At 31.6% G+C, this 20,104-nt stretch overlaps 3 protein-coding genes and 2 pseudogenes across 3 annotated transcripts; 1 reads left to right on the top strand and 4 right to left on the bottom strand.

The window, feature by feature from the left end:
- The first annotated feature begins 1,391 nt into the window (after window positions 1-1,391).
- Window positions 1,392-4,281, top strand: LOC120135783 (annotated as a pseudogene).
- A 700-nt stretch (window positions 4,282-4,981) lies between these two features.
- LOC120135761 lies at window positions 4,982-7,730 on the bottom strand (annotated as a pseudogene).
- Window positions 7,731-8,999: 1,269 nt separating this feature from the next.
- On the bottom strand, window positions 9,000-12,083 carry LOC120135756 (ubiquitin-conjugating enzyme E2 4-like). The gene is made up of 7 exons (XM_039151968.1): window positions 11,975-12,083; window positions 11,784-11,863; window positions 11,371-11,485; window positions 11,169-11,221; window positions 10,954-11,082; window positions 9,145-9,349; window positions 9,000-9,094 (listed from the first exon to the last, which is right to left on the bottom strand). The coding sequence occupies exons 1-6, from the start codon at window positions 12,016-12,018 to the stop codon at window positions 9,216-9,218; spliced, it is 555 nt and encodes a 184-aa protein (XP_039007899.1). The 5' UTR covers window positions 12,019-12,083; the 3' UTR covers window positions 9,000-9,094; window positions 9,145-9,215.
- Window positions 12,084-13,872: 1,789 nt separating this feature from the next.
- On the bottom strand, window positions 13,873-15,231 carry LOC120135760 (zinc finger protein CONSTANS-LIKE 2-like). The gene is made up of 4 exons (XM_039151971.1): window positions 14,794-15,231; window positions 14,576-14,698; window positions 14,338-14,466; window positions 13,873-13,971 (listed from the first exon to the last, which is right to left on the bottom strand). The coding sequence occupies exons 1-4, from the start codon at window positions 15,229-15,231 to the stop codon at window positions 13,873-13,875; spliced, it is 789 nt and encodes a 262-aa protein (XP_039007902.1).
- A 2,672-nt stretch (window positions 15,232-17,903) lies between these two features.
- On the bottom strand, window positions 17,904-18,426 carry LOC120135743 (E3 ubiquitin-protein ligase RHA1B-like). Its single transcript, XM_039151958.1, has one exon. It carries the CDS (start codon window positions 18,409-18,411, stop codon window positions 17,905-17,907), a length of 507 nt encoding a protein of 168 aa, XP_039007889.1. The 5' UTR covers window positions 18,412-18,426; the 3' UTR covers window position 17,904.
- Window positions 18,427-20,104: the final 1,678 nt, after the last annotated feature.

The following is a 20,104-nucleotide window of genomic DNA, read 5'->3' as shown; positions in this document are numbered from 1 at the left end:
TTAATTTTTCGAGTCGAATCAAATTTTACTTATCCATGCACCTAACCCATATTAAGAAAATTGATTGCTTTTATGAAAAAGAATGGGTTATAATATAATTGTTGTTTAAATTTCAATATTTTTTTTCAATATGATCATTAAATTCAAAATTTATCATTTTATAGATACAATGTTATGGAATTGTGCTGCATCATCAACGAACCATTTTAAGAACATTTGATAATCTTTTCACTCACTTACATTATTGATTTGTTATAATTTAGTCACGAATCATCGATTATTACAATTATAATAATTCGATAGGTCATTAAAAAATTTTTAATTTCTAATTCGATCTATAAAATTTTTTGTTCTACCCACGAACTTGATGTCATTTCACCAAAATATACAATTTAATTCTACAAATCTAACCTTATAACATTTTGACTTTTTCTTCTCATTCTCTCTAAATTCATCATCGAACCAAGTTGCTTTCAAATTACGTGGTTCTCTTTCTCAATTATCAATATGTCACGTCATTAGGATAAAGAAAGTTAACAACTTAATTGTTAAATTATACCAAAATCGACAATATAACATCATTAGAATAAGGAAATTAACAACTTAATAGTTAAATTATAACAAATCGATAATATAAATGACCGGAACGTGATTTTTTTAATCTAAATGATCAAAATTGAAACAATATGATAATTTACCCATAAAAATTCAAGTATGAAAATGTATTAACTTACCAAATTCATGGTTCGAAAATTACATTGCCCCAAAAATGAATTATGAACGCATTGAAGATCTGGAATCATTGGTTAAATGAGATTTGACGTGGTTTGAAATTATTTTGTTGTTGTTGTTGTTGTAAATCACACTTCTTCATGCCATAATAATTATTTTTTGTCTGTTCTTTATCAGTCCCAACCATCTCATGAAGACATTCATGACGGCAACTTGAAAATGTTTAATGGAAACATAATGACTCAATGAGCTTTTGTTTCTTCACGAAATCAAACTCTAAAATCCATTCCCCAATTCACCATTTAAGCCTTTAGGATAAGCTTTGATCTGGGTTTTTCTTCTTCTTTAACTCCATGGTAATTAGTAAGTATATCGATTTGTTAGCTCATTGACTCTGACTCTTTAAAGCCGGATCTTACAATCCTTTGTCACTGAGAAAAGAAAGCAATAAAATAAAGTATATTTTGTTTGTCCCCACTCGCCTTCATTTATTGTGTAGGTAGGTACTTGCTTTCTTTTCTTTGAATTTTCATTTTTTAATTGTTCATTAAGACTTGGTTTCCCATTTCCTTGATAATGTAATTAGATCACATTAATGTCTATCTATTTTTGTCTTTTGATTGCTGTGTTTCAATCGAAGTGTGTTTTTACTCAACACTGTGCACCTACAGTAGCTTAATTGCAACTTGGCCCACTTGATTATCTGTTTATCGCCATTCTTTCTGTAATCTATCCCCATTTTCATCTGCTTTTTTTAAGCTTCATAGCTACCCCCAGAATAAAAGCACAAGCTTTTTGGTTTGAACAACAGAAAATTGTTGGTTTTAATCTCTGGGTTGTTTGTGATGAAGAAAACAAGAGCATTGTAGTTAGATAAACTCATCTGGGTTTTTGCTGCTTTGGAGGCTTAAAAGTCATGTTCAACCCAAGTTCATGTTTTTTGCTGGTAAAGTGTTTGTAAAATTCCCACAACCAAATATATCTTTCAAATGGCTACTGGGTTCTTGAGGAAACAGCTTGCTCTTGCTGTGAGAAACATCCAATGGAGTTATGGGATCTTCTGGTTCATATCAGCTAGTCAGCCATGGTACAAAATGTTCCTTTTTTGCCCCATCTTTATATCCTAAAAACATTTAAGGTTATTGTCTTTTTTAACATGAATCTTCATGTTCTTGATATCAATGTGAGCACTTTCAGGGCCTTGGAGTGGGGAGATGGTTATTACAATGGAGATATAAGGACAAGGAAGACAGTTCAGCCTTTGGAGCTCAAAGCTGACCAGTTAGGTTTGCAGAGAAGTGAACAACTGAGAGAACTCTATGAGTCCCTTTCAGCTGGTGAAAGCAGCCCTCAAGCTAGAAGACCTTCAGCAGCATTATCTCCAGAAGATCTCACTGATACGGAGTGGTATTACTTAGTTTGTATGTCATTCGTGTTCGACATCGGCCAAGGGTAATCTTTCTTCCATCTCTTTTTCATTTTTCTCAGCACTTCTAACTGTAAACATTCAATGTTTTATGATTGTTGATTCCTCATCTAAATTGTTGCTAGATTGCCTGGAAGAACATTGTCAAGTGGTCAGCCTATTTGGCTTTGCAATGCTCAGTATGCAGAGAGTAAGGTGTTTAGTCGTTCACTGGTTGCAAAGGTAGATTCATTTTCATGTGCTTCAATTCTTGGCTAAATGTCAAGTATCAGATAATAAGATCATAAATGACGGTTATGTTTTTGTTTCCATGGCCTGGAAATATCGTCAACCGGCTCTCTCAGAGTGCGTCTATTCAGGTATTGATCCGGTTTCACCGTCTTGTCTAATTTATTCTCATTTTCCGATGTGAATACGGACATAGGTTACAAGTGATCGGACAGTAGCATGCTTCTGAAATCCTTAACGTTTGTCTTGGTTTTCAGACAGTAGTATGCTTTCCATTTGCAGGAGGTGTAATTGAGCTTGGTGTGGTTGATTTGGTAACTTTTCGGCTATACTTTTAATTTTGTTTATTGTCATGGAGAAGTTTGCTTTGATACTTAACGTTTGTCTTGCTTGTCCGGCTCTCAATCCTCACACCCTTGATACTGAACTGAGTCCTGTTTTAGGCTGTGAGCAACTAGAAATGGTTTCTCCGTTCAACAGTTCGGATGAAATCGAGCCAAACCAACCAGCAGAAGATCCATTTATGATTGATGGGATAAATGGTGGGACTTCTCAGTTACAGAGTTGGCAATTCATGGATGATCTCCATTCCTTGAATTCCAGTGACTGCATATCTCAAACCTTGGCAGATCTTGGAGATGTTCCTCTGTGCCAGGGTGAAAATGGTAACAATAACGGTTTGCAAGAAGTTGGAGAATGCAATCAAACAAAACAGACCATTTTAGATCCTGTAAATGGTGATCTACATTACCGAGTCATCCTGTCGGCCCTGTTAAAGAGCTCGCACCAGTTGATTTTGGGACCGCACTTTCGAAACTCGAATAAGGAATCCAACTTTGTCAGCTGGAAGACAAATGGCTTGGTGAAATCTCAGAAATTAAAAGATGGAACCCCTCAAAAGTTATTGAAGAAGATATTGTTTGAAGTTCCTCGGATGCATGATAAAGGATTGTTTCAATCTCCACAAGATAATGATGTTGGAGATGCAGCTTGGAGACCAAAGGCTGACGATACTTGCGGAAATCATGTCTTGTTGGAGAGGAGGCGACGGGAAAAAATAAATGAACGATTTACAACTCTCAAATCGTTAGTCCCTTCTAATAGCAAGGTAGTTAAAGTTCCTTTACCCTTAGTTATTCATACCAAGGCCATTGCTAATCAGCTCTTTTTCACTATGCAGGCCGATCAAGTTTCTCTACTAGATGATACAATAGAATACCTTCGAGACCTCTTACGACGGATTGGAGAACTGGAATCTTGCAGAGAGTTAACAGAGTTGGAGACAAGAACGAAAAGAACAATTCGGGATCACGTGGAGCAAACATCCGATAACCACTGCAATAACAAAGTCACCAATGGAAAGAAATCATCCTACTTAAATAAAAGGAAAGCCTGTGAGGACATCAACTGTGTTGCATCTAATGATAGCTCAACTGATAATCTAACTGTCAGGATGAACAACAAGGATTTGACAATCGTGTTTAGATGTCGATGGCGGGATGGAATTTTGTTCGAGATAATGAACGCACTAAGCATTCTCGATTTGGATTGCCATTCGGTTCAGTCATCTACCATTGATGGGATTCTTTCCATGACTATAAACTCCAAGGTAACACTTTTTCTTATGCTTTCATAAGAAAACGTTTAAGAAATAAAATCTGTTGGTGTTTTTTTTTCTACCCACGGACATTGACGAACAAAGGTACCCGTGGTTATTGCAGTACAAAGGATCAAGTGTTGCGAAACCAAGGACAGTGAAGCAAGCATTACAAAGAGTTCAATCTTTAACCTTTGTGTAACATTCTAGTCGGATAATGTTGGTTCGAGACTGCAATGCAAGGTAGCTGGAAAAATCGAAAATCAATTGCAGTATAATGTAGCTTTGTAAACATCAATTTCATTGAGAAAAAAGTGCACTAGAACACTCATCAAATGCTTTAAACAGGAAATGGTTGAGGCACGGCAACCCATGATTTGATTACACCTTGTTTACATGTTGGCAATATTATATTCTGTTCATCCACATCCCAAATCTTAAATAGTTCATGGGTGCTTATTAGGACTGGGGTGTGGGCCTTGAATTGATGGAATTTCGTAGGGTTTTAATCATTATGATTGCCGTTAATCCCATTCAAATTTCCACCAACAAAAAGAAATCCTTGAATTTTTCTATATAATCACTTAATATCCCATTTATTAATGAATAAATTCAGATCCGGACAGTACATAAATTAATTTCCTGAGTGACTTTTTTAATTCATTTTGTTTCATTTAAATCATCAAAATTCAAACTCTTGAATGATTTTGAGGGACATTTTTGGAAAGTCCAAAAGTTTTAGGACCAAATTAAAATGAGGGTCATAGTTTGAGGATGAATTTGAAATGTTTAAAAGTTTAGGAATCAATTTAAAATAAGAGTCATGGTTTGAGGATGTGTGGTACAATTAACTCTAAATATTAAACAAAATTACTTGTCTTACATATTTTGATATACAACGCATTAGAAAAATTTACTGGCAAGAGTAAATTACACAGGTTGCATAACAGTAAATAAAATTTAACCCCACAACTCTTACTAGTAAATTTGCCAATGACTTATATCACTGCATTTCCAACTTTTAACCCAGTAAAATCTTTTACTGTGTATCCAATTTTCTCAAAATTTCCAACCTCGTTACTTTCTCTGAACTCTACGTACTTCAAGCAAACAAATGGACTGTAAATTCTGGGGGTTCTAGTTCCCACAATTTCATCTGGTTCTGCAATTACCTTCTGATCTTCAAAACACCAGAAGAATGCTAGAGACAATCGGTTCCGAAACAGCCTCAGAACCACCCGGTGTTCAGATGATCTCAACCGGCCGTTGCTCCAAGCCTGCATTAGGTCCCCTATGTTCACTACTAATGAATTCTCACATGGATGTATGTTAACCACTCGCCGTCTTTCGATCGCATTTGTAGGCCACCGTGCTCGTCCTGATACACGATCGTTATGCAGCACATGTCGGTATGCATTCCCAGCCCTTCTACTTCCTTTTCTTTGACGCTGTCCGCCGGTTTATAATTCGAAATCCTCATGTATCCGTGGCAGTTTTCGAATTCGGAGTCAAAGAACTTCTCATAACCTTCTCCTAAACTCTCTAGTATGATCTCAATGATCCTCTTTGACAACTTCGTCATTTTGCTCCCATACTCCTGTAACATCTCACTGCAACCAGTGCACATCAATAAACTGCAATCTAGGGTTTCTCAAAAGAATTTGAGAAAATCAATAACCAATCCAAACACTAATGTCGACATACAACAATCCTGTTATTTCAGCCGTGACTATGTCGCTTTAATTTTGTTTCAGATATTAATTTATATAATTATTACCGTCTGACCTACAAATCAATTACTCCGAATTACATGTTATAGAGATTCATTATAACTATAAAAATAACTCTTCAAATTTTATTTTTTTCAAGAAACAACGTTATTATTTAAACCTTTTACTTCTTTTAAGAAGAATTAAATATTTCATGGCGGAACTAAGAATTTATTGAAGTGGGACTAAAAGTATTTTATATTTTTTATAAATACATATTTTTTCAATTGAGGGGTCTGCAAATTTTTATTTATTTATTTTTTAAAAAAATACATTTCTTCAATATTAATTAATATTTTAAAAAATTATTGGCTATATAATTTATGTTTGTTCCTGTTTTAATTTTCCATACAAAAATTTTAAAAAATATATTTTATTATATAAATAATATGTGAAAAATAAATTTAAAATACTATATAAATATTAGGGGGAAACTAAAAACAAATAAGTTATATTGAGATAAACTATGGATGGGCATGAGATTCGAATTCAAATGAATTTGACATGACCTAATTTTATAGAGTTTATTTAGAAAAAAAAAAGTTAAAGTTGAGGATAAGGTTCAATTTTAGGATAAAAGATTTTGGAAATAATTTAATTATTTTTTATATATTTAAGGATAATTATAATAATATATCATATATATATATATATATTGTGTGTTGGATCGAGTCAAATCAAATCAAGTTAAAATTTACTTTTATCCACACACAAAAAAAGTTAAATAAAATCTTCGTAAAGTCAAATCACATAATTGATAAATGAATAAAATACTAAAATTAAATTCGATCGATTAAGATCAAAATTCTATTAAGGGCTGATTGATTCAAGGAATGTGGGATTCTCATGGGAATAGAATCCACATTCCCATGTTTGGTTGGCCGGGAATCTCATTCCTGATAATGTTTTATTACCAATAGTATATTTTTTGAGATATATTACCGGGAATGTCATTACCTTCCTTTCCTTAGGTATGGTTGGATTACTGACGTTTTAGACTAAAATGCCCTTAAATTTTATTCTTTCAAAAATATTCTTCTTCTGTCATTGAATAATAAAAATTCTACGAAAGTTAAATTATAAATTTATCCTTAAACTATTTTAGATTTACAAAAAAAAATCTATAATTAAAATTTTATATGAAGTTCAGGGAGTAAAATAAAATTTTACCCTTCATTAAACCTTTTTATTTTTTTTATTTTGTAAAAAATATATATATAAATTTTATGAATTTAAATTTTTTAAAGAAAATATATAAATATTTTTTAACTTGTTAAAAAAATAAATATATAATAAGGACAATTTGGTCAAATATACATTTCAATAATTTTTTAACCAAACACGGTATCTTACATTCCTGCTAAACCAACCAAACACAAAATACAATATGTCTAGTAATCATATTCCCTTATAATCTTACATTCTCATTGATAATCTTACATTTCGTGAATCAAACGCACCTTATGATCTATTCTTTTACCTTTAACATTCAATTCATTTTAAAAATAAAATAAAATACTATAAATTAATTGTAATTAAAAAGGTTAGAGCCGAGCCGTATTATAATAAAATGTGGTAGAAAAGAGAATCCAAGTAAGAACAAAACGATTACCTAAACTCAGGTCTCCCTTGGCCGAAGAGCTCATGAATGGAAGCCTCGGAAGAGGAAAAGAAATCCGGTCCACTCGCTCTCAAGCTCTCGAAGTAAGGAGAAGCAATGAGCCGGGGAGTGTACGTTTTCAGACACGACGATGGACCGAGCTTGAGCTTGGTGTCGGAACAAAGGCAAAACACGTCGTCCGAGAATTCCCAAATCTTTGTAAATAAATTCTGGGGAATCCCATGGTTGGTGACGTAAAGGAAACCCCATTCCTCACAGGCTTTTAACAGGGAAGAAGAAGACAAAGAGGGTTCCTCGTGGGGTGCGTCAAGATCAAGTACTGGGAGCTTTAAAGAATCTTCAAGTTCAGACATTATTATTATTTAAAAAATAACAGACAAGACAAGACAAGATCCTGGGATTCGATTGCAGTTTCTGGAATGGTAGGGTTGTTAGATATAGGGTTATAGGGAGGATGAATGTGCTTTGTTGATGAACACAGTGCCACATTAGGGGAAACGATTGAGTTTATTAAAGAGGAAAGGGACATCGATTAAACACCATTAATTGTTGTAATGAAATGAGAAGATCGTGGGGGAAAAGATGGAGTTAATTGACAGGCCATCTCTAAATTATGGCTCGATTTTTAAATTAGTCCATAGATTTTGAAATATTTAAATTAATCTTCAAGCTATTAATATTACTTCAAACGCTGTTATTCTGGAAGTTTAACAAATTAGTTCAATATTAAATGTCAACTTAGATGTGAATTTTTAACGACAGTCAACTTTTCACACGACATATCTAAATCGTCCATATAATATGTGTAATGTGTATTTAAAGTTTGACTCATAAATTTAAAATGCTCTGCGTTGACTCTAGATAAACATTTAATGCTTAAATAATTTTTAAAACTAACAAAATGATTGCTTGAAATGATGTAGATAATTTGAAGATAAATTTAAAATGTTTTAAAATTTAAAGACTAATATGAAATCTGGACATAATTTGAAGATGTCTAATACAAATTATTTGAAAAGCAATGGGCACAAATGTCTGTAGTGGATTGGTTTAGGAAGAAAGTGGTGTTGGGATAGGTTTATAAATTTAAAACGAAATGGTCCACTGAATCACTAATGACAGTGTCTGCAATTTTAGTATTTTCTAAAGTATTTTTTCGTGTTTATAAAGAAATTAAAATCAAATTTAATTTTCGATTAAAATTTGGGCCAGTATATAACAACTTACGAACGATTAACCTTATGATAATTCTTTTTCATTAGGCTTAAACCCACCTAAAACACCATACTAGCAGTGTCGAACGTGTTTATTTCGAGTATCTGTTCTTCCTCTACAATGGCGAAACGGATTAATCGTGGAGGGTGATCTGCCGGTGTTTGTCGGTACTCAATAGATTCTTATCACTTTCAACACCTTTTCTTCTGCATTTCTGTCAGAAACCTATCAGAATAACAAGATCCACCTAAGATTTTGTGGTGTAATGAAAGAATCTACTCATGCAGATCCAGAGATCTTTGCATGTCCTGAGGGTTTTTAATAAATTTTCCTGTGTGGTCATGGAGATTCCCAATGGAAAAAGCTTTAATTCATGCAAAACCAGAAGGGACGGAACCATAGGCAGCGACATTTTTTTTCTTAGTGTTAAAACAGAGGATGAATGCTTTGAAGTATCAAAGCGACAGTCGATTTAATTTACACAACATCCATGGAAAATAGAGAGAGAAAAAGGGGTTGGAAGGGCCCCACAGTTTTTTTTTTTGTCAAGTTCAAATTTTCCTGGAGCTGAATATCAATGTACAACACAGACAATTTCACTAGTGAAAAGGGCTATCTTATGTTTCCCTAAGGATCGGCTTTCCCCGCGATTTCCTCGTCATCGGAGGCGACATATTCGTCTTCACTCAACTCTTCATCACTGGACTTGTCATCTGCCTTTGCTCCAATGTCTTCTGGCTTGGCATATTTCTCACAGTATTCTGGATAATCAACAAAAAAGGGTCATTACCATTGCAAAATGATTGGCATTCTTAACCCGACATCGAAAGGCCAACAACCAACGAATGTTTCTGCAGAGAGAACAATATTTACAATGCCGGTAAACAGCTTGGCCAATCGATATACCTGCTGTTGCATTATCTCTTAAGAAGAATCTTTCTGCTTTGTTCAATCAAGAACACCTCGAGGTTTACAGCAAACATATTATCTTCTTTAAAATCAAAACATGAAAGGAATCAAATATTTTCCGGTTTCAACTTACTTTAGGTCACATATGTACCGATCCATCTACCTCCAAGCTTGCAGAAGATGAAATGAAATCATTGTCACAAGGTTAACAAAAGTTTCAATTTGTGTGGAAATGTTTCAAAAGTAACTTGCAGGTAACTAAAACCACCGCATAGAAACAAAACCTGCTAACTCGAAAAGAAAAGTGACTGATCCACAGGTATCAGTCAAATGGGACGAACAGAAACGAAAATAGGATAAGAGGACACTGATAAGAAAATGTTGTAAAGAGCGAGCAGAATAATGAGATTTTGGTAGAGGCCTAGTAGTTTTAAAACATCAAGGACTAGTACCATTGTCAAAGTTTTCACTTAAATGGAATAAAACATGAAAATGATACAAAATTATGATGCCAAGGCATTCAGAAACTAACTAAGAGTAATGAAGAAGTTCAAGATTGGAGTTGCTGGCGGTGATTATTTGATTAAGACGAGTGAAAAAAATTTGAATATTCAGATATTAATACTACATGTATTCTACAGCGGTTGAGGAACATATAGATCAAATTTAATCAAAATGGATTTATAGTGGGGAAGGAATTGGGAAAGAAAAAGATAATCGGGGACCAGATCACACAAAAATCAAATTACTTGGCTAAAATTAAAGACAAAAACTGCATAGTTTTAATATTCAATTTTTCGATTATTCGAACTGGACTCGAACTCGAAATCTGAACCACTAATTCGAGTTGACTCAAATAACTCGAAATTAAAAAAAATCAATTTTTTCGAGTCGAATCAAATTTTTACTCACCCCTAGGTGTTTGCCAACTTTAGTCTAGCGATAAAGTTGTTGATCTATGTTGCTCCAACTCTTCATTTTGCTTAAATTACCCATGTCCAACACATGTTCAGACATGGTTGTGAGGATATGACTTACAAAAGAACCGCTAAAAATATAAACATACCGGGGTAAAGAACATACCCATAACCGACGCCTACTACCAACTCACTAACATGAGGCAAAAAGCTTAACCATATATGATGCTTACGACCGAGTCCAAGTAACATAGCTGTTGATAATAGCACGGCCATTACACATTAGTTAAACGAGCACGGCAAGTGGTTATGTGCTATAATTTCCATGCTCCCAGCATAGGAGATTTAAGACCTAATGTGAGTTCTTTCGAAAACCCGGGTAGGCAAGAAAAATTCTTGTAAGCTCCCTGCTGCCTGACTATTTACTTCATTGGCTTTAGAAAAGCAGGAAATACAGACCTTTAACTTTTGAATTAGGCATTCCTAAAGAGAAAAGAAATGCTTAAATAACACTTAAAAGGTTATCCAAAAATGCTAACCTTTAACTCTTTGGTCATAGGCAGCACGATCGCGCATCATAAGTGCAGCAGCTTCTCCATTCAATGGGTCCGATGGGTTGGGATACAGGAGAAGTTGAGGAAGGAACACTTCAAACACATTTACTAGATCTGAAATCGATTGCCAAGTTCAAGAGTAATATCAGCATCATTAAAGCAAGAGAGAATTCAGAAATCGAACATCGTGCCGAGCTCACCGAACATGGGGCTCCAAGTCTGGTTGATGACATCCAAGCAAACTGAACCAGACCTGAAACTCATAGTTCAAAGATATCTTAAATCATAATAGATCCTTAAAAAAAAGTTACCCATTCTAAAATTACCTCAAAAAAGTTAATACTACCACTAAGAGAGTAAAAACAGACAAATTTAGAACATTTTATCATCCAAAAACCTTACATTTCATCAACATTTGGGTGGTAGATCTTGTTTATAAAGCCAATTGATGGAGATTTATAAGGATAAGCATCTGGCAGCTCCACCCTAATCTTCCACACACCACCGTGGTAAGGACCTAGAAGCAAAATCCATCAACAAATCCCATCCTCTTTCAGAAAGTTCAAAGAACAAATAAGCTAAGAAACACAAATATATAGATAAATACTAAACTTCAAACTTCAAAATCATCAAAATAGAGAAACCAACAACAATAATCAGACGGTCAACATACTTCCAAGCGAAATAAAGAAGATAACTTCTGAGATAAATAAGACAGAATCAAAATTTGAGCAGAAAGTACAGAGATAGATCACGGAAATAAATGAAGAATTAGAGAACAAGAAGAAGAAGGCTTAAAGAAGACGATATTTTACTGTCTTTTGGTCCATTGAATTCAACATAAAATTCCTGCATGCCATCATTGATCATCTCGACCTTGTAGTCACTCATCATCCTAGTGAAAAATCAATCCAACAAAAAAAATTAAAAAAAAAAAACCAAAACAAAGATGATAGAACGAATTTCTTTTAGATGAAATTTGGGTCAAAAACAATAAATCATTTACAGTTTCATCAGGTCCATCTCTCGGCGTTTGCTTGGAGAAGACATCTTTGTTTTTTTTTTTCAGTGTGCGGGGGTGGTGTTTGGGGGGGGGGGGGGATACTTCAGAGAGGAAAAATAAGGTGAGAAACTAAAGATTTCACAAAGGTAAGGGAAAATTAGTGTCACAGTCTTAATATACAATATAATAAAATGTGCTATTGATTTTATTATATTTTTTAAATAAAATTAGTAGAAAATTATCAAAAATATTATTTTTTATCAGTTTTATTATTATTAGATGTTTTATCAGTTTTGTTAATATATTCGATAAAACATTATTTGTTTTATTATTATTGGATATTTTATAAGAAATATTAAAAAATATTAATATTTAAGTGTAAATAATAATATTTTAGATAAATTTTTTTATCGATTTTATTAAAATAATAATAATAATAAAATAAATAATATTTTTTTAACCGTATAAAACTTTCCGTGAAAGTAACCCCAGAGAAGTTCAAGCATCAAATGAATGAATCCAGGAACTTATATATATGTGCAGCCCCCGCAGTACTTTTACCCACCGGTAACTTCTTATTTTTCCTTTAACAATACGGTAAATTTTGTTTAAGTTTTTAGCCTCAACTATTTTTTCCCTTTTTATTAATATTTTTATTGAGATTTACTAAAATTATTAAAGTCAATAGTATTATTTTACATTATACTCGCATATATTTGATCTCTATTTATTTTTCATATATTTTTATCTTTCTTTTACTAATTTTGGAAGTGGTTATATTTTTCATTTATTTATGGTATATATGATCAAAATTATTAGATGATTTTTTTATAGAAACAGATAATCTTATTAAAATGGAAATATTCAAAGTTATAATAATACTTTATAATTATTATCGTAAACTAAATATATAATTTGAATATTTTCCTATAACATTAAAACTAGTCACTTTATATTATAGAATGACAATACATGAAAAAGGTTAAAAATCCAACCAAAATGCTCAAACGAAAAATAGATACGAACAAATCTGATTGCATCGATAAACAAACCGTAAAAAAATGATTAAGATATTGAAAGATCACCGAGAACCGTAAATCAGAGCCGAGCGCCTTGAAAAATTATCTACGAACGTAAAATCACGTATCCAAAATCAATCCGATGGTACAAAGCAGGGGAGTTCAACAATATTACAAATAAGTGTCATCTTGATCAGTCTTGATGTCATTAAATCCATAAGAAAACATAAAATTAAAAAAGAACTGCTAAATAATTTAGTGAAAAAATATGTCACAAAGATATAATTATTATTATAAAAAATAAAAAAAGAACAAACAGTCGATAACGAACATGAAAATTGATATCGATACTGATTAAACAAAATTAAAAGAAAAAATGATTTGATTTATAAAAAAAAGATACAAATTCTAAGAGAGAGAGAGAGAGACGATAGGGTAAAGTGCAGACTGCAGAGAGCCCTGATGCCATGCAAATATGAAAGTATTGGGGCATATTAGATGATTAATTTTGAGATTTATCATATAATAAAGCTTGCAGCTCTTGCTAAAGTCACTCATCACCTGACCTGCCTTCCATTGTCTTCATTTATTTGTTTGTTATAATTGTTAGGCAAAATTATAATTTGAAAGAGTTAAATGCACCCCATATCCTTAAATTATGCCCTCATTATAAAATGATATCTAAACATTTGGTTATTTCAAGTTCATCCTCAAGTTACGACACTTATTTTAAATTAATTCTTAAACTTTTAAATATTCCAATAACATCCCTAAAATATTCAAAAAATTAAGTATTTTTTTATTAATATTTACAATTACATCACTTTTTAATCTCTGAAAGGCATCTATAACTAAAACAAGTGCTTCCCTTGAGAGAGAGCTTCAGAAGCAGCCATGGCGGTTGTATTGAAACTGATGTAAGCTCAGACTGTTTGTAAATGTTCCTTTTGCCACTGTTTCATCTCCCACCTCAGGCAATGTCTTAAAAAAAATTAAATTTATCAAATATGCAAAATTCATATTCGGATAATATATTTTAACATCAATAATGTATTTGTACTCACTAATTATTTAAGTTGTGAAAAAAAAGGGTTCGACTGAAAAATAAATATCTAAATTGGATATATGCTTTTTGTTTTAAGTGTAATGTTTTTTAATTAATTATTTAACTTAAAAATAATATTAAAATAAGAGGTTAAATACATACTTTAATTAAAAAAATATTAAACATCTATTTTAAGATTCGAGTAAAGAAATTGAAATTATTTTTTTTATCGGATAATTAAGCCTAATCGGGTTAATTGACTAATTTATTATTTAATTCAGAAAAGTGAAGTAAAATAGTACCCATAATTCACAGTCGTGTTCATCTCTGGTTGAACATGCAGCTTTCGGAATCTCGGCAGTTTCATCGTTACGCGCGAACCGGCCACGTATACGGGGACGGTTGTCGGCTAGCGTTTTCCGGCATGCATACTTTACATCACCATTGCAAAAGAGAAAACAAACAAACAGACCAAATATTCAGAAGTTCAAGAACACAATCAAGCGAAAGGGGACAATAACTCAAAACAAAATGAGAAACCTTAATTGTTTTGTTGAAGTTCCTTCGATTACGCTTTGCTCTGTACTTTGAAATCCTCTCTTGTCTCTCTTCTGGGCTGTATCGTCCTACTTTGAACCCTGGTGATTCCCCCATGAACGAATTCTTCGTTGAAAAAAGAAAAGGCCAGAGCAAAACTGAGTAATAAAAACAAAAACCAAATAACAGGGGATTTAAGTAAATAAAGAACTGAAACGAACCTCAAGATCTCCATTGCTGAACATATTTTTCATCTTTCTGGCAAAAGAGTTGTTCTCCGGTAAGCTTAAAGCTTGTCCTTGAAAATTCTGGGATGATAAATTGGCTACATTTTCATCATTGTAAACAGAACATGAATCCAGTTTTGATCCTTGGGTTTTCACTTCCAAAGAGTTCAAACTGTCGAAATTCTGATACCCATCGTCTGAATTTCGTCGACTCGTCGGAGATTGAAACTGGGTTGTTTGATGAAAGTTGAGGTTTTCGAGCTGGTCTGGGTTTTGTGGTTGGTTTCCATTGTTGTTCAACAAAGCTTGAAGATTATAATAAGATGAAGAAGAAGAGTCATAAGGAAGATCAAACAGTGAGCTATAATCAATCGTTTCTATTTCAGGAATGATGAAGGAAGAATAATCAGAAACTGAAAGATTATAAGACATTATTAAAAGAACCCAACTTTTGAATCAAAATTAAAACACAAAACGCAGTGAAGAGAGAAGAAAAAACAGAGAAATTTAGTTGATTCTTGCGTTTGTTATTCTGCAGTGAAACGGACGGAAAGCACCACAAAGTGCCACTCTGAAGACCTGAGTTTGTTTATTACAAAGTGTTCATTACATGGAAGAACACGACAAAGAGCCTCGATTTTCAAACACTACACATGCAGGTTAAGGTATAGTGATTGAAGTGTGTTTAATTGATTGTTTGAGTCATTAAATTTAATAAATTGTTATAAAATGTCCTTTTATATATTCTTTTATTACTCACCGATCATGCACACATTATTTCATATATGTAATTGTTTGAATACGAGACCTATAAAGATAAAACACTTTCTTTTATAACTAACTAAGGCCTTTTAGTGAATTCCACTTTGATATTATAATAATTAATAAGTAGAAAAGTTTGATAAATTTAAGGGTAAAGTACACCAAAGATTACAAATTATATTTAAATGATTGTTTTGGTCACTAAATTTTCAAAGCTAAAATATGAATATTAAAATTATCAATTATTACATAATGGCCACTACAACCTTATAGTAAGATTAAGCCTTTTTTATATATATGAATTTACCTTATAGTAAGTGTAAGCTTTTATGTATGTATATATATATATAAATTTAGTGATTTGTATCAATTTGATAAAGTATAATGATTAATTTATAATAATTTGATAGATTTTGATGATTATTTTGCAATAGTTCGATAAAATTTGATGATTATTTTGCAATAGTTCGATAATTTCACTGATCATTCTATAACTTTTAAAAGTTCAATTACTAAAATGATCAATTGAGTATAATTTAGTGACCTCTAATATACTTTTCTCAAAATTTAATGATTATTTTGTCGTAGTTCAATATAATTAATAAATTTAATGATCATTTTATACATTTTAAACTTTGGTGATCAAAATAATTATTTGAGTATAGTTTAGTGATATATGATGTACTTTCTTCAAATTTAATAATTATTTTATAGCGTTTCAATACAATTTAATGATATTTTATAATAATTTAATAAATTTAATAATTTTTAAAATTTGATGATCAAAATAATAATTCAACTTTTTAAATTAATTTAATAATCATTCTCTCTTATGATTTAAAAAAAATCTCGCATGAACTCTTGTGACCTTAGTAGTAAAGGAATTGTTGTTATTTTTTGAGATTCCGAGTTCAATAACAAAAAAATGTGAACATTCAATGTCACATATTGTTGAGAGTGATATTTGAACAGATACTACTTTATACTTACCTCATATTAATAAAAAAAATTCTCGTTAAATATTAAAGTTATTATAACTTTTTAATTAGATTTCATTTAAAAAACAATAAGTTAAAAGTAATTTCTCAAACGCTTTCACCAAATTTAGTCGCTTACTATTAGGGTTATAAATGAGATGAGATATACTGCGAGCTATTTCATATTGACTTGACCAAAGTTTGGTAAACTTTCAAATCAAATAGACTCGAACTCGACTCAAATTTTTAATAAGTCGAAATGAACTACTTAATACCCGATTTGAAAATCTTGCGAACAACTCGAAAAAAATAATATATTAAAATTTTAATTTTTCTTAAATTAAATTATTATTAATATTAACATTTATATGTTATTCTTTTTTAAAAAAAATACAATGTAAGATTTTCATGTACATAAGATTTAAGTTCGAGCTACAATTTAAGCATTAATCGATATAAGTTTGAGAATATTTTTAAGTTCAAGTTTTTTAGAGTTCAAGTTGTATTCCAATTTTTTATTTATAGTTGAGATTTAAAATTTTAAACTTGCAAACTTTTGCGGGGAGTCAAACTTTATTTTTTTATTTTGAGTTTGAGTCGAACTTTATAATTTTAAACTCGTAAAAATTTTAATCAAGTCGAATTAAATTTTATACTTTTCAAGTCGAGTAAAACTCATCATTATTCAAACTCCACTCAACTAATTTATAACCCTATTTACTATCAACTTTTAAATAATGTATTTACAGTTTGTTTATTTTTTATCATAAATAGTATATAAGGTTTAGTGTCAAATCTACCGTTACCCCACTCTTGAGAGTGACATATAAAAAACATTTATTTATTTTCAAAGACCAAAATATTGTCAAGTCAAATTCCTAACAAACTTTCTTTATTCTCAATCCTCTCTAAAATAAAAATATATATTTTATAATAATAATAATAAACTTTTCATGAAATAATCAAACAAATAAATAAAATACATTAAAATATAATATAAGTTCGTATATTATTTACATATTTGGAATTTGATTTTCTTCTATTTAAAGAAATCTTATATTTCTTTATTTTATATTTTAAAAATTAAATTTAAGTGTTAAGATTGCTAAGTTATTTTATTAAATGTACTAGAGAATATTAATTTGATAGTAATGTAACTATAAAAATATATTTATAATAAGCATGGATTTACTGATAAGATTTTTTTATTAACGATTGAGTTCAATTTTTTTTAATTTTAAAAGTGAAAGATTATATTCTTATTAAAAGTAAAATATTTAAATTTCATGTATATAATATATATGTACACAAAAATAATTATATAAAAAAACAATTTTGCTTTATTGTTTTTCTTTAAAGCTGGTAGCTAGAAAGCATGAATATGAGAATCATCGCCATAGAATTCATGGATCGAAGCAGCCCAAAACCTCTCATTAAACGTCTCTTGCATGTCATCGGGAACGAAATTCGTCCGGCAAAGAGGACATGTTTTCTGATCATATCCCATCCAACGGTCCAAACAGCTCCGATGGAATACGTGTCGGCAATTTACCAGCCTTCGAATCTCATCCTCCCCTTCGAAGTCGTAAAAACACACGGCGCAGCTACCCGGTGGGTCGACGAGGTCGGAGAACTTTACTACGGGCAGAAGTTCTCGAAACAGTAGAGCCCAGAGCGGGGTATCGCGGTGGCCCGTGGCGGAAACATCGGCATCCGCCGCGTCGGGCGGGGGAATGTCGAGTTCGAGGAAATCGGGGAGTCCCAGATAAAGAAAAAGAGTGAAAATGAGTCTGCGTAGGTAAACGAGAAGAATAAGCGTACGTAAAAGCAGCGTGGGGAGGAAGAGCTCGGAGTATGCTACCGGAAATCCCATTTTAATACAGTGAAAGAGAGAGAGAGACGAAAAACTGGGAAGGGACGTGGGTGCATATATAGAAAGAGTTGTAAAGTTAAATTACTATACTGGACATGCTGTCTTGTCAGTGTAATGTAACCTTCACTCTAAGTTGTTAATTGCTATAATAAATAAAACTCTTTTAAAAATAGTAAATTAAAATTTATTTTTTAATGGATATATTAAAAGAAATTGACGAGTTTTAATCTGATCCATCTTTCATACTATTGGTTTTTATAGATACTGTCAGTCAATGATTATTTATTATTACATAAATTATTAACTGCAATTTGAAAATATTACCATAAGTAGTTTCTTAACGGCTTCCTCGCCTATATAAAGTTGTGAGAAAATTATTTTCTCATATAAGGCATATTATTTTTTAAATTAGGGTTTTTTATTGGTTTGAATACGTCGTACACTCTTAGGGTTTTCTCAATTTATCTGAAGAAGTCATGTAATCGTAGAATCTTCATATTTAGTTTGAAGACGCTTGTAACACCCGACGTCTTTAGGTTGGTACTGTTCAATTCACCCTAGATGGAGAAATAATCCCCATGATGAATTATATTGGGAATTAAAAATTCTCACTTACATTATCTCATCCATTTTGCCGTTTCTTAACCATTAGAAAGTGTCTCTCTTCATTGAATAAAAAATGTCTCACTTCATTGTATTTCCTTTATAATATTAGTTAGATCGAATCAAATTAACAATTTTTAGTCATCGAGTTAATGATTTTTATTTTATGAATTTGAATTTATTTTAAATTTTTTAAAGTCGAATTGAGTTTATAAAATGCGAGTTGAGTTAGATTATTTAATTTTTTTAATTTAATTATTTTTTAAAAATATAATGGTGCAAATTAATTTCAATTTAAACAACTTTATCTAATCATATAAGATATACATATATATTTCTTCCTATTTCTTTATACATGCATAAGTAGGGATGGCAACGGGCCGAGTTCGGGCTTGGTATTGGTCCCCCGTCCCCGATTAAAAAACCCATACTCGTCCCCGCTTAAAAAATCACGGGGATTTAAACGGGGATCCACATCGGGTAATCTGGAAAAACCGCGGGGAAATGGGTATCCCCGTTTAGCATAAACGGTTATTTAAACGGGTATCGGGCCGGGTATCGGGCCGTATATATATATATATATATATATATATATTTAAATTAAATATATAAATTATATATATATATATATATAATTAAAATTAAAATTATTAAAATTATATATATATATATATAATAATTATTATTTTTAATATTTATCGGGGCAGATAATCGGGGCGGGGATTACCAAACCCGTCCCCGTCCCCATCCCCATTTAGCATAAACGGTTTTTCCTCGTCCTCGTCCCCGTTTAACATAGACGATTTTTCCCCATCCCCGTTTAATTCAATTTTCGGTTTTTCCCATCGGGTTCGGGTTTTTTTTGCCATCCCTATGCATAAGTAAATTTTGTAATGTTATTTAATAAAACAGTGTCATCTAAAATTTTAAAATGTATTTATAATTTCTGTTTTTAATAAAGTATTTTGAGAATAAATTATTAATGAGAGTACTAAATCGAAAAAAATAAATTTATTGTTAATAATAGAAATTGAAGTTATAAAAAGATTTTATAGTGTAAGTGAAACAAGTGGTTTAAATTTGGTTAAAA

Source organism: Hibiscus syriacus, unplaced genomic scaffold, assembly GCF_006381635.1.
Source record: "Hibiscus syriacus cultivar Baekdansim isolate YM2019G1 unplaced genomic scaffold, ASM638163v2 tig00110616_pilon, whole genome shotgun sequence".
Taxonomy (NCBI): domain Eukaryota; kingdom Viridiplantae; phylum Streptophyta; class Magnoliopsida; order Malvales; family Malvaceae; genus Hibiscus; species Hibiscus syriacus.
Note: the sequence above shows the minus strand (reverse complement) of the source record. Positions and strands in the feature narration are given on the sequence as shown.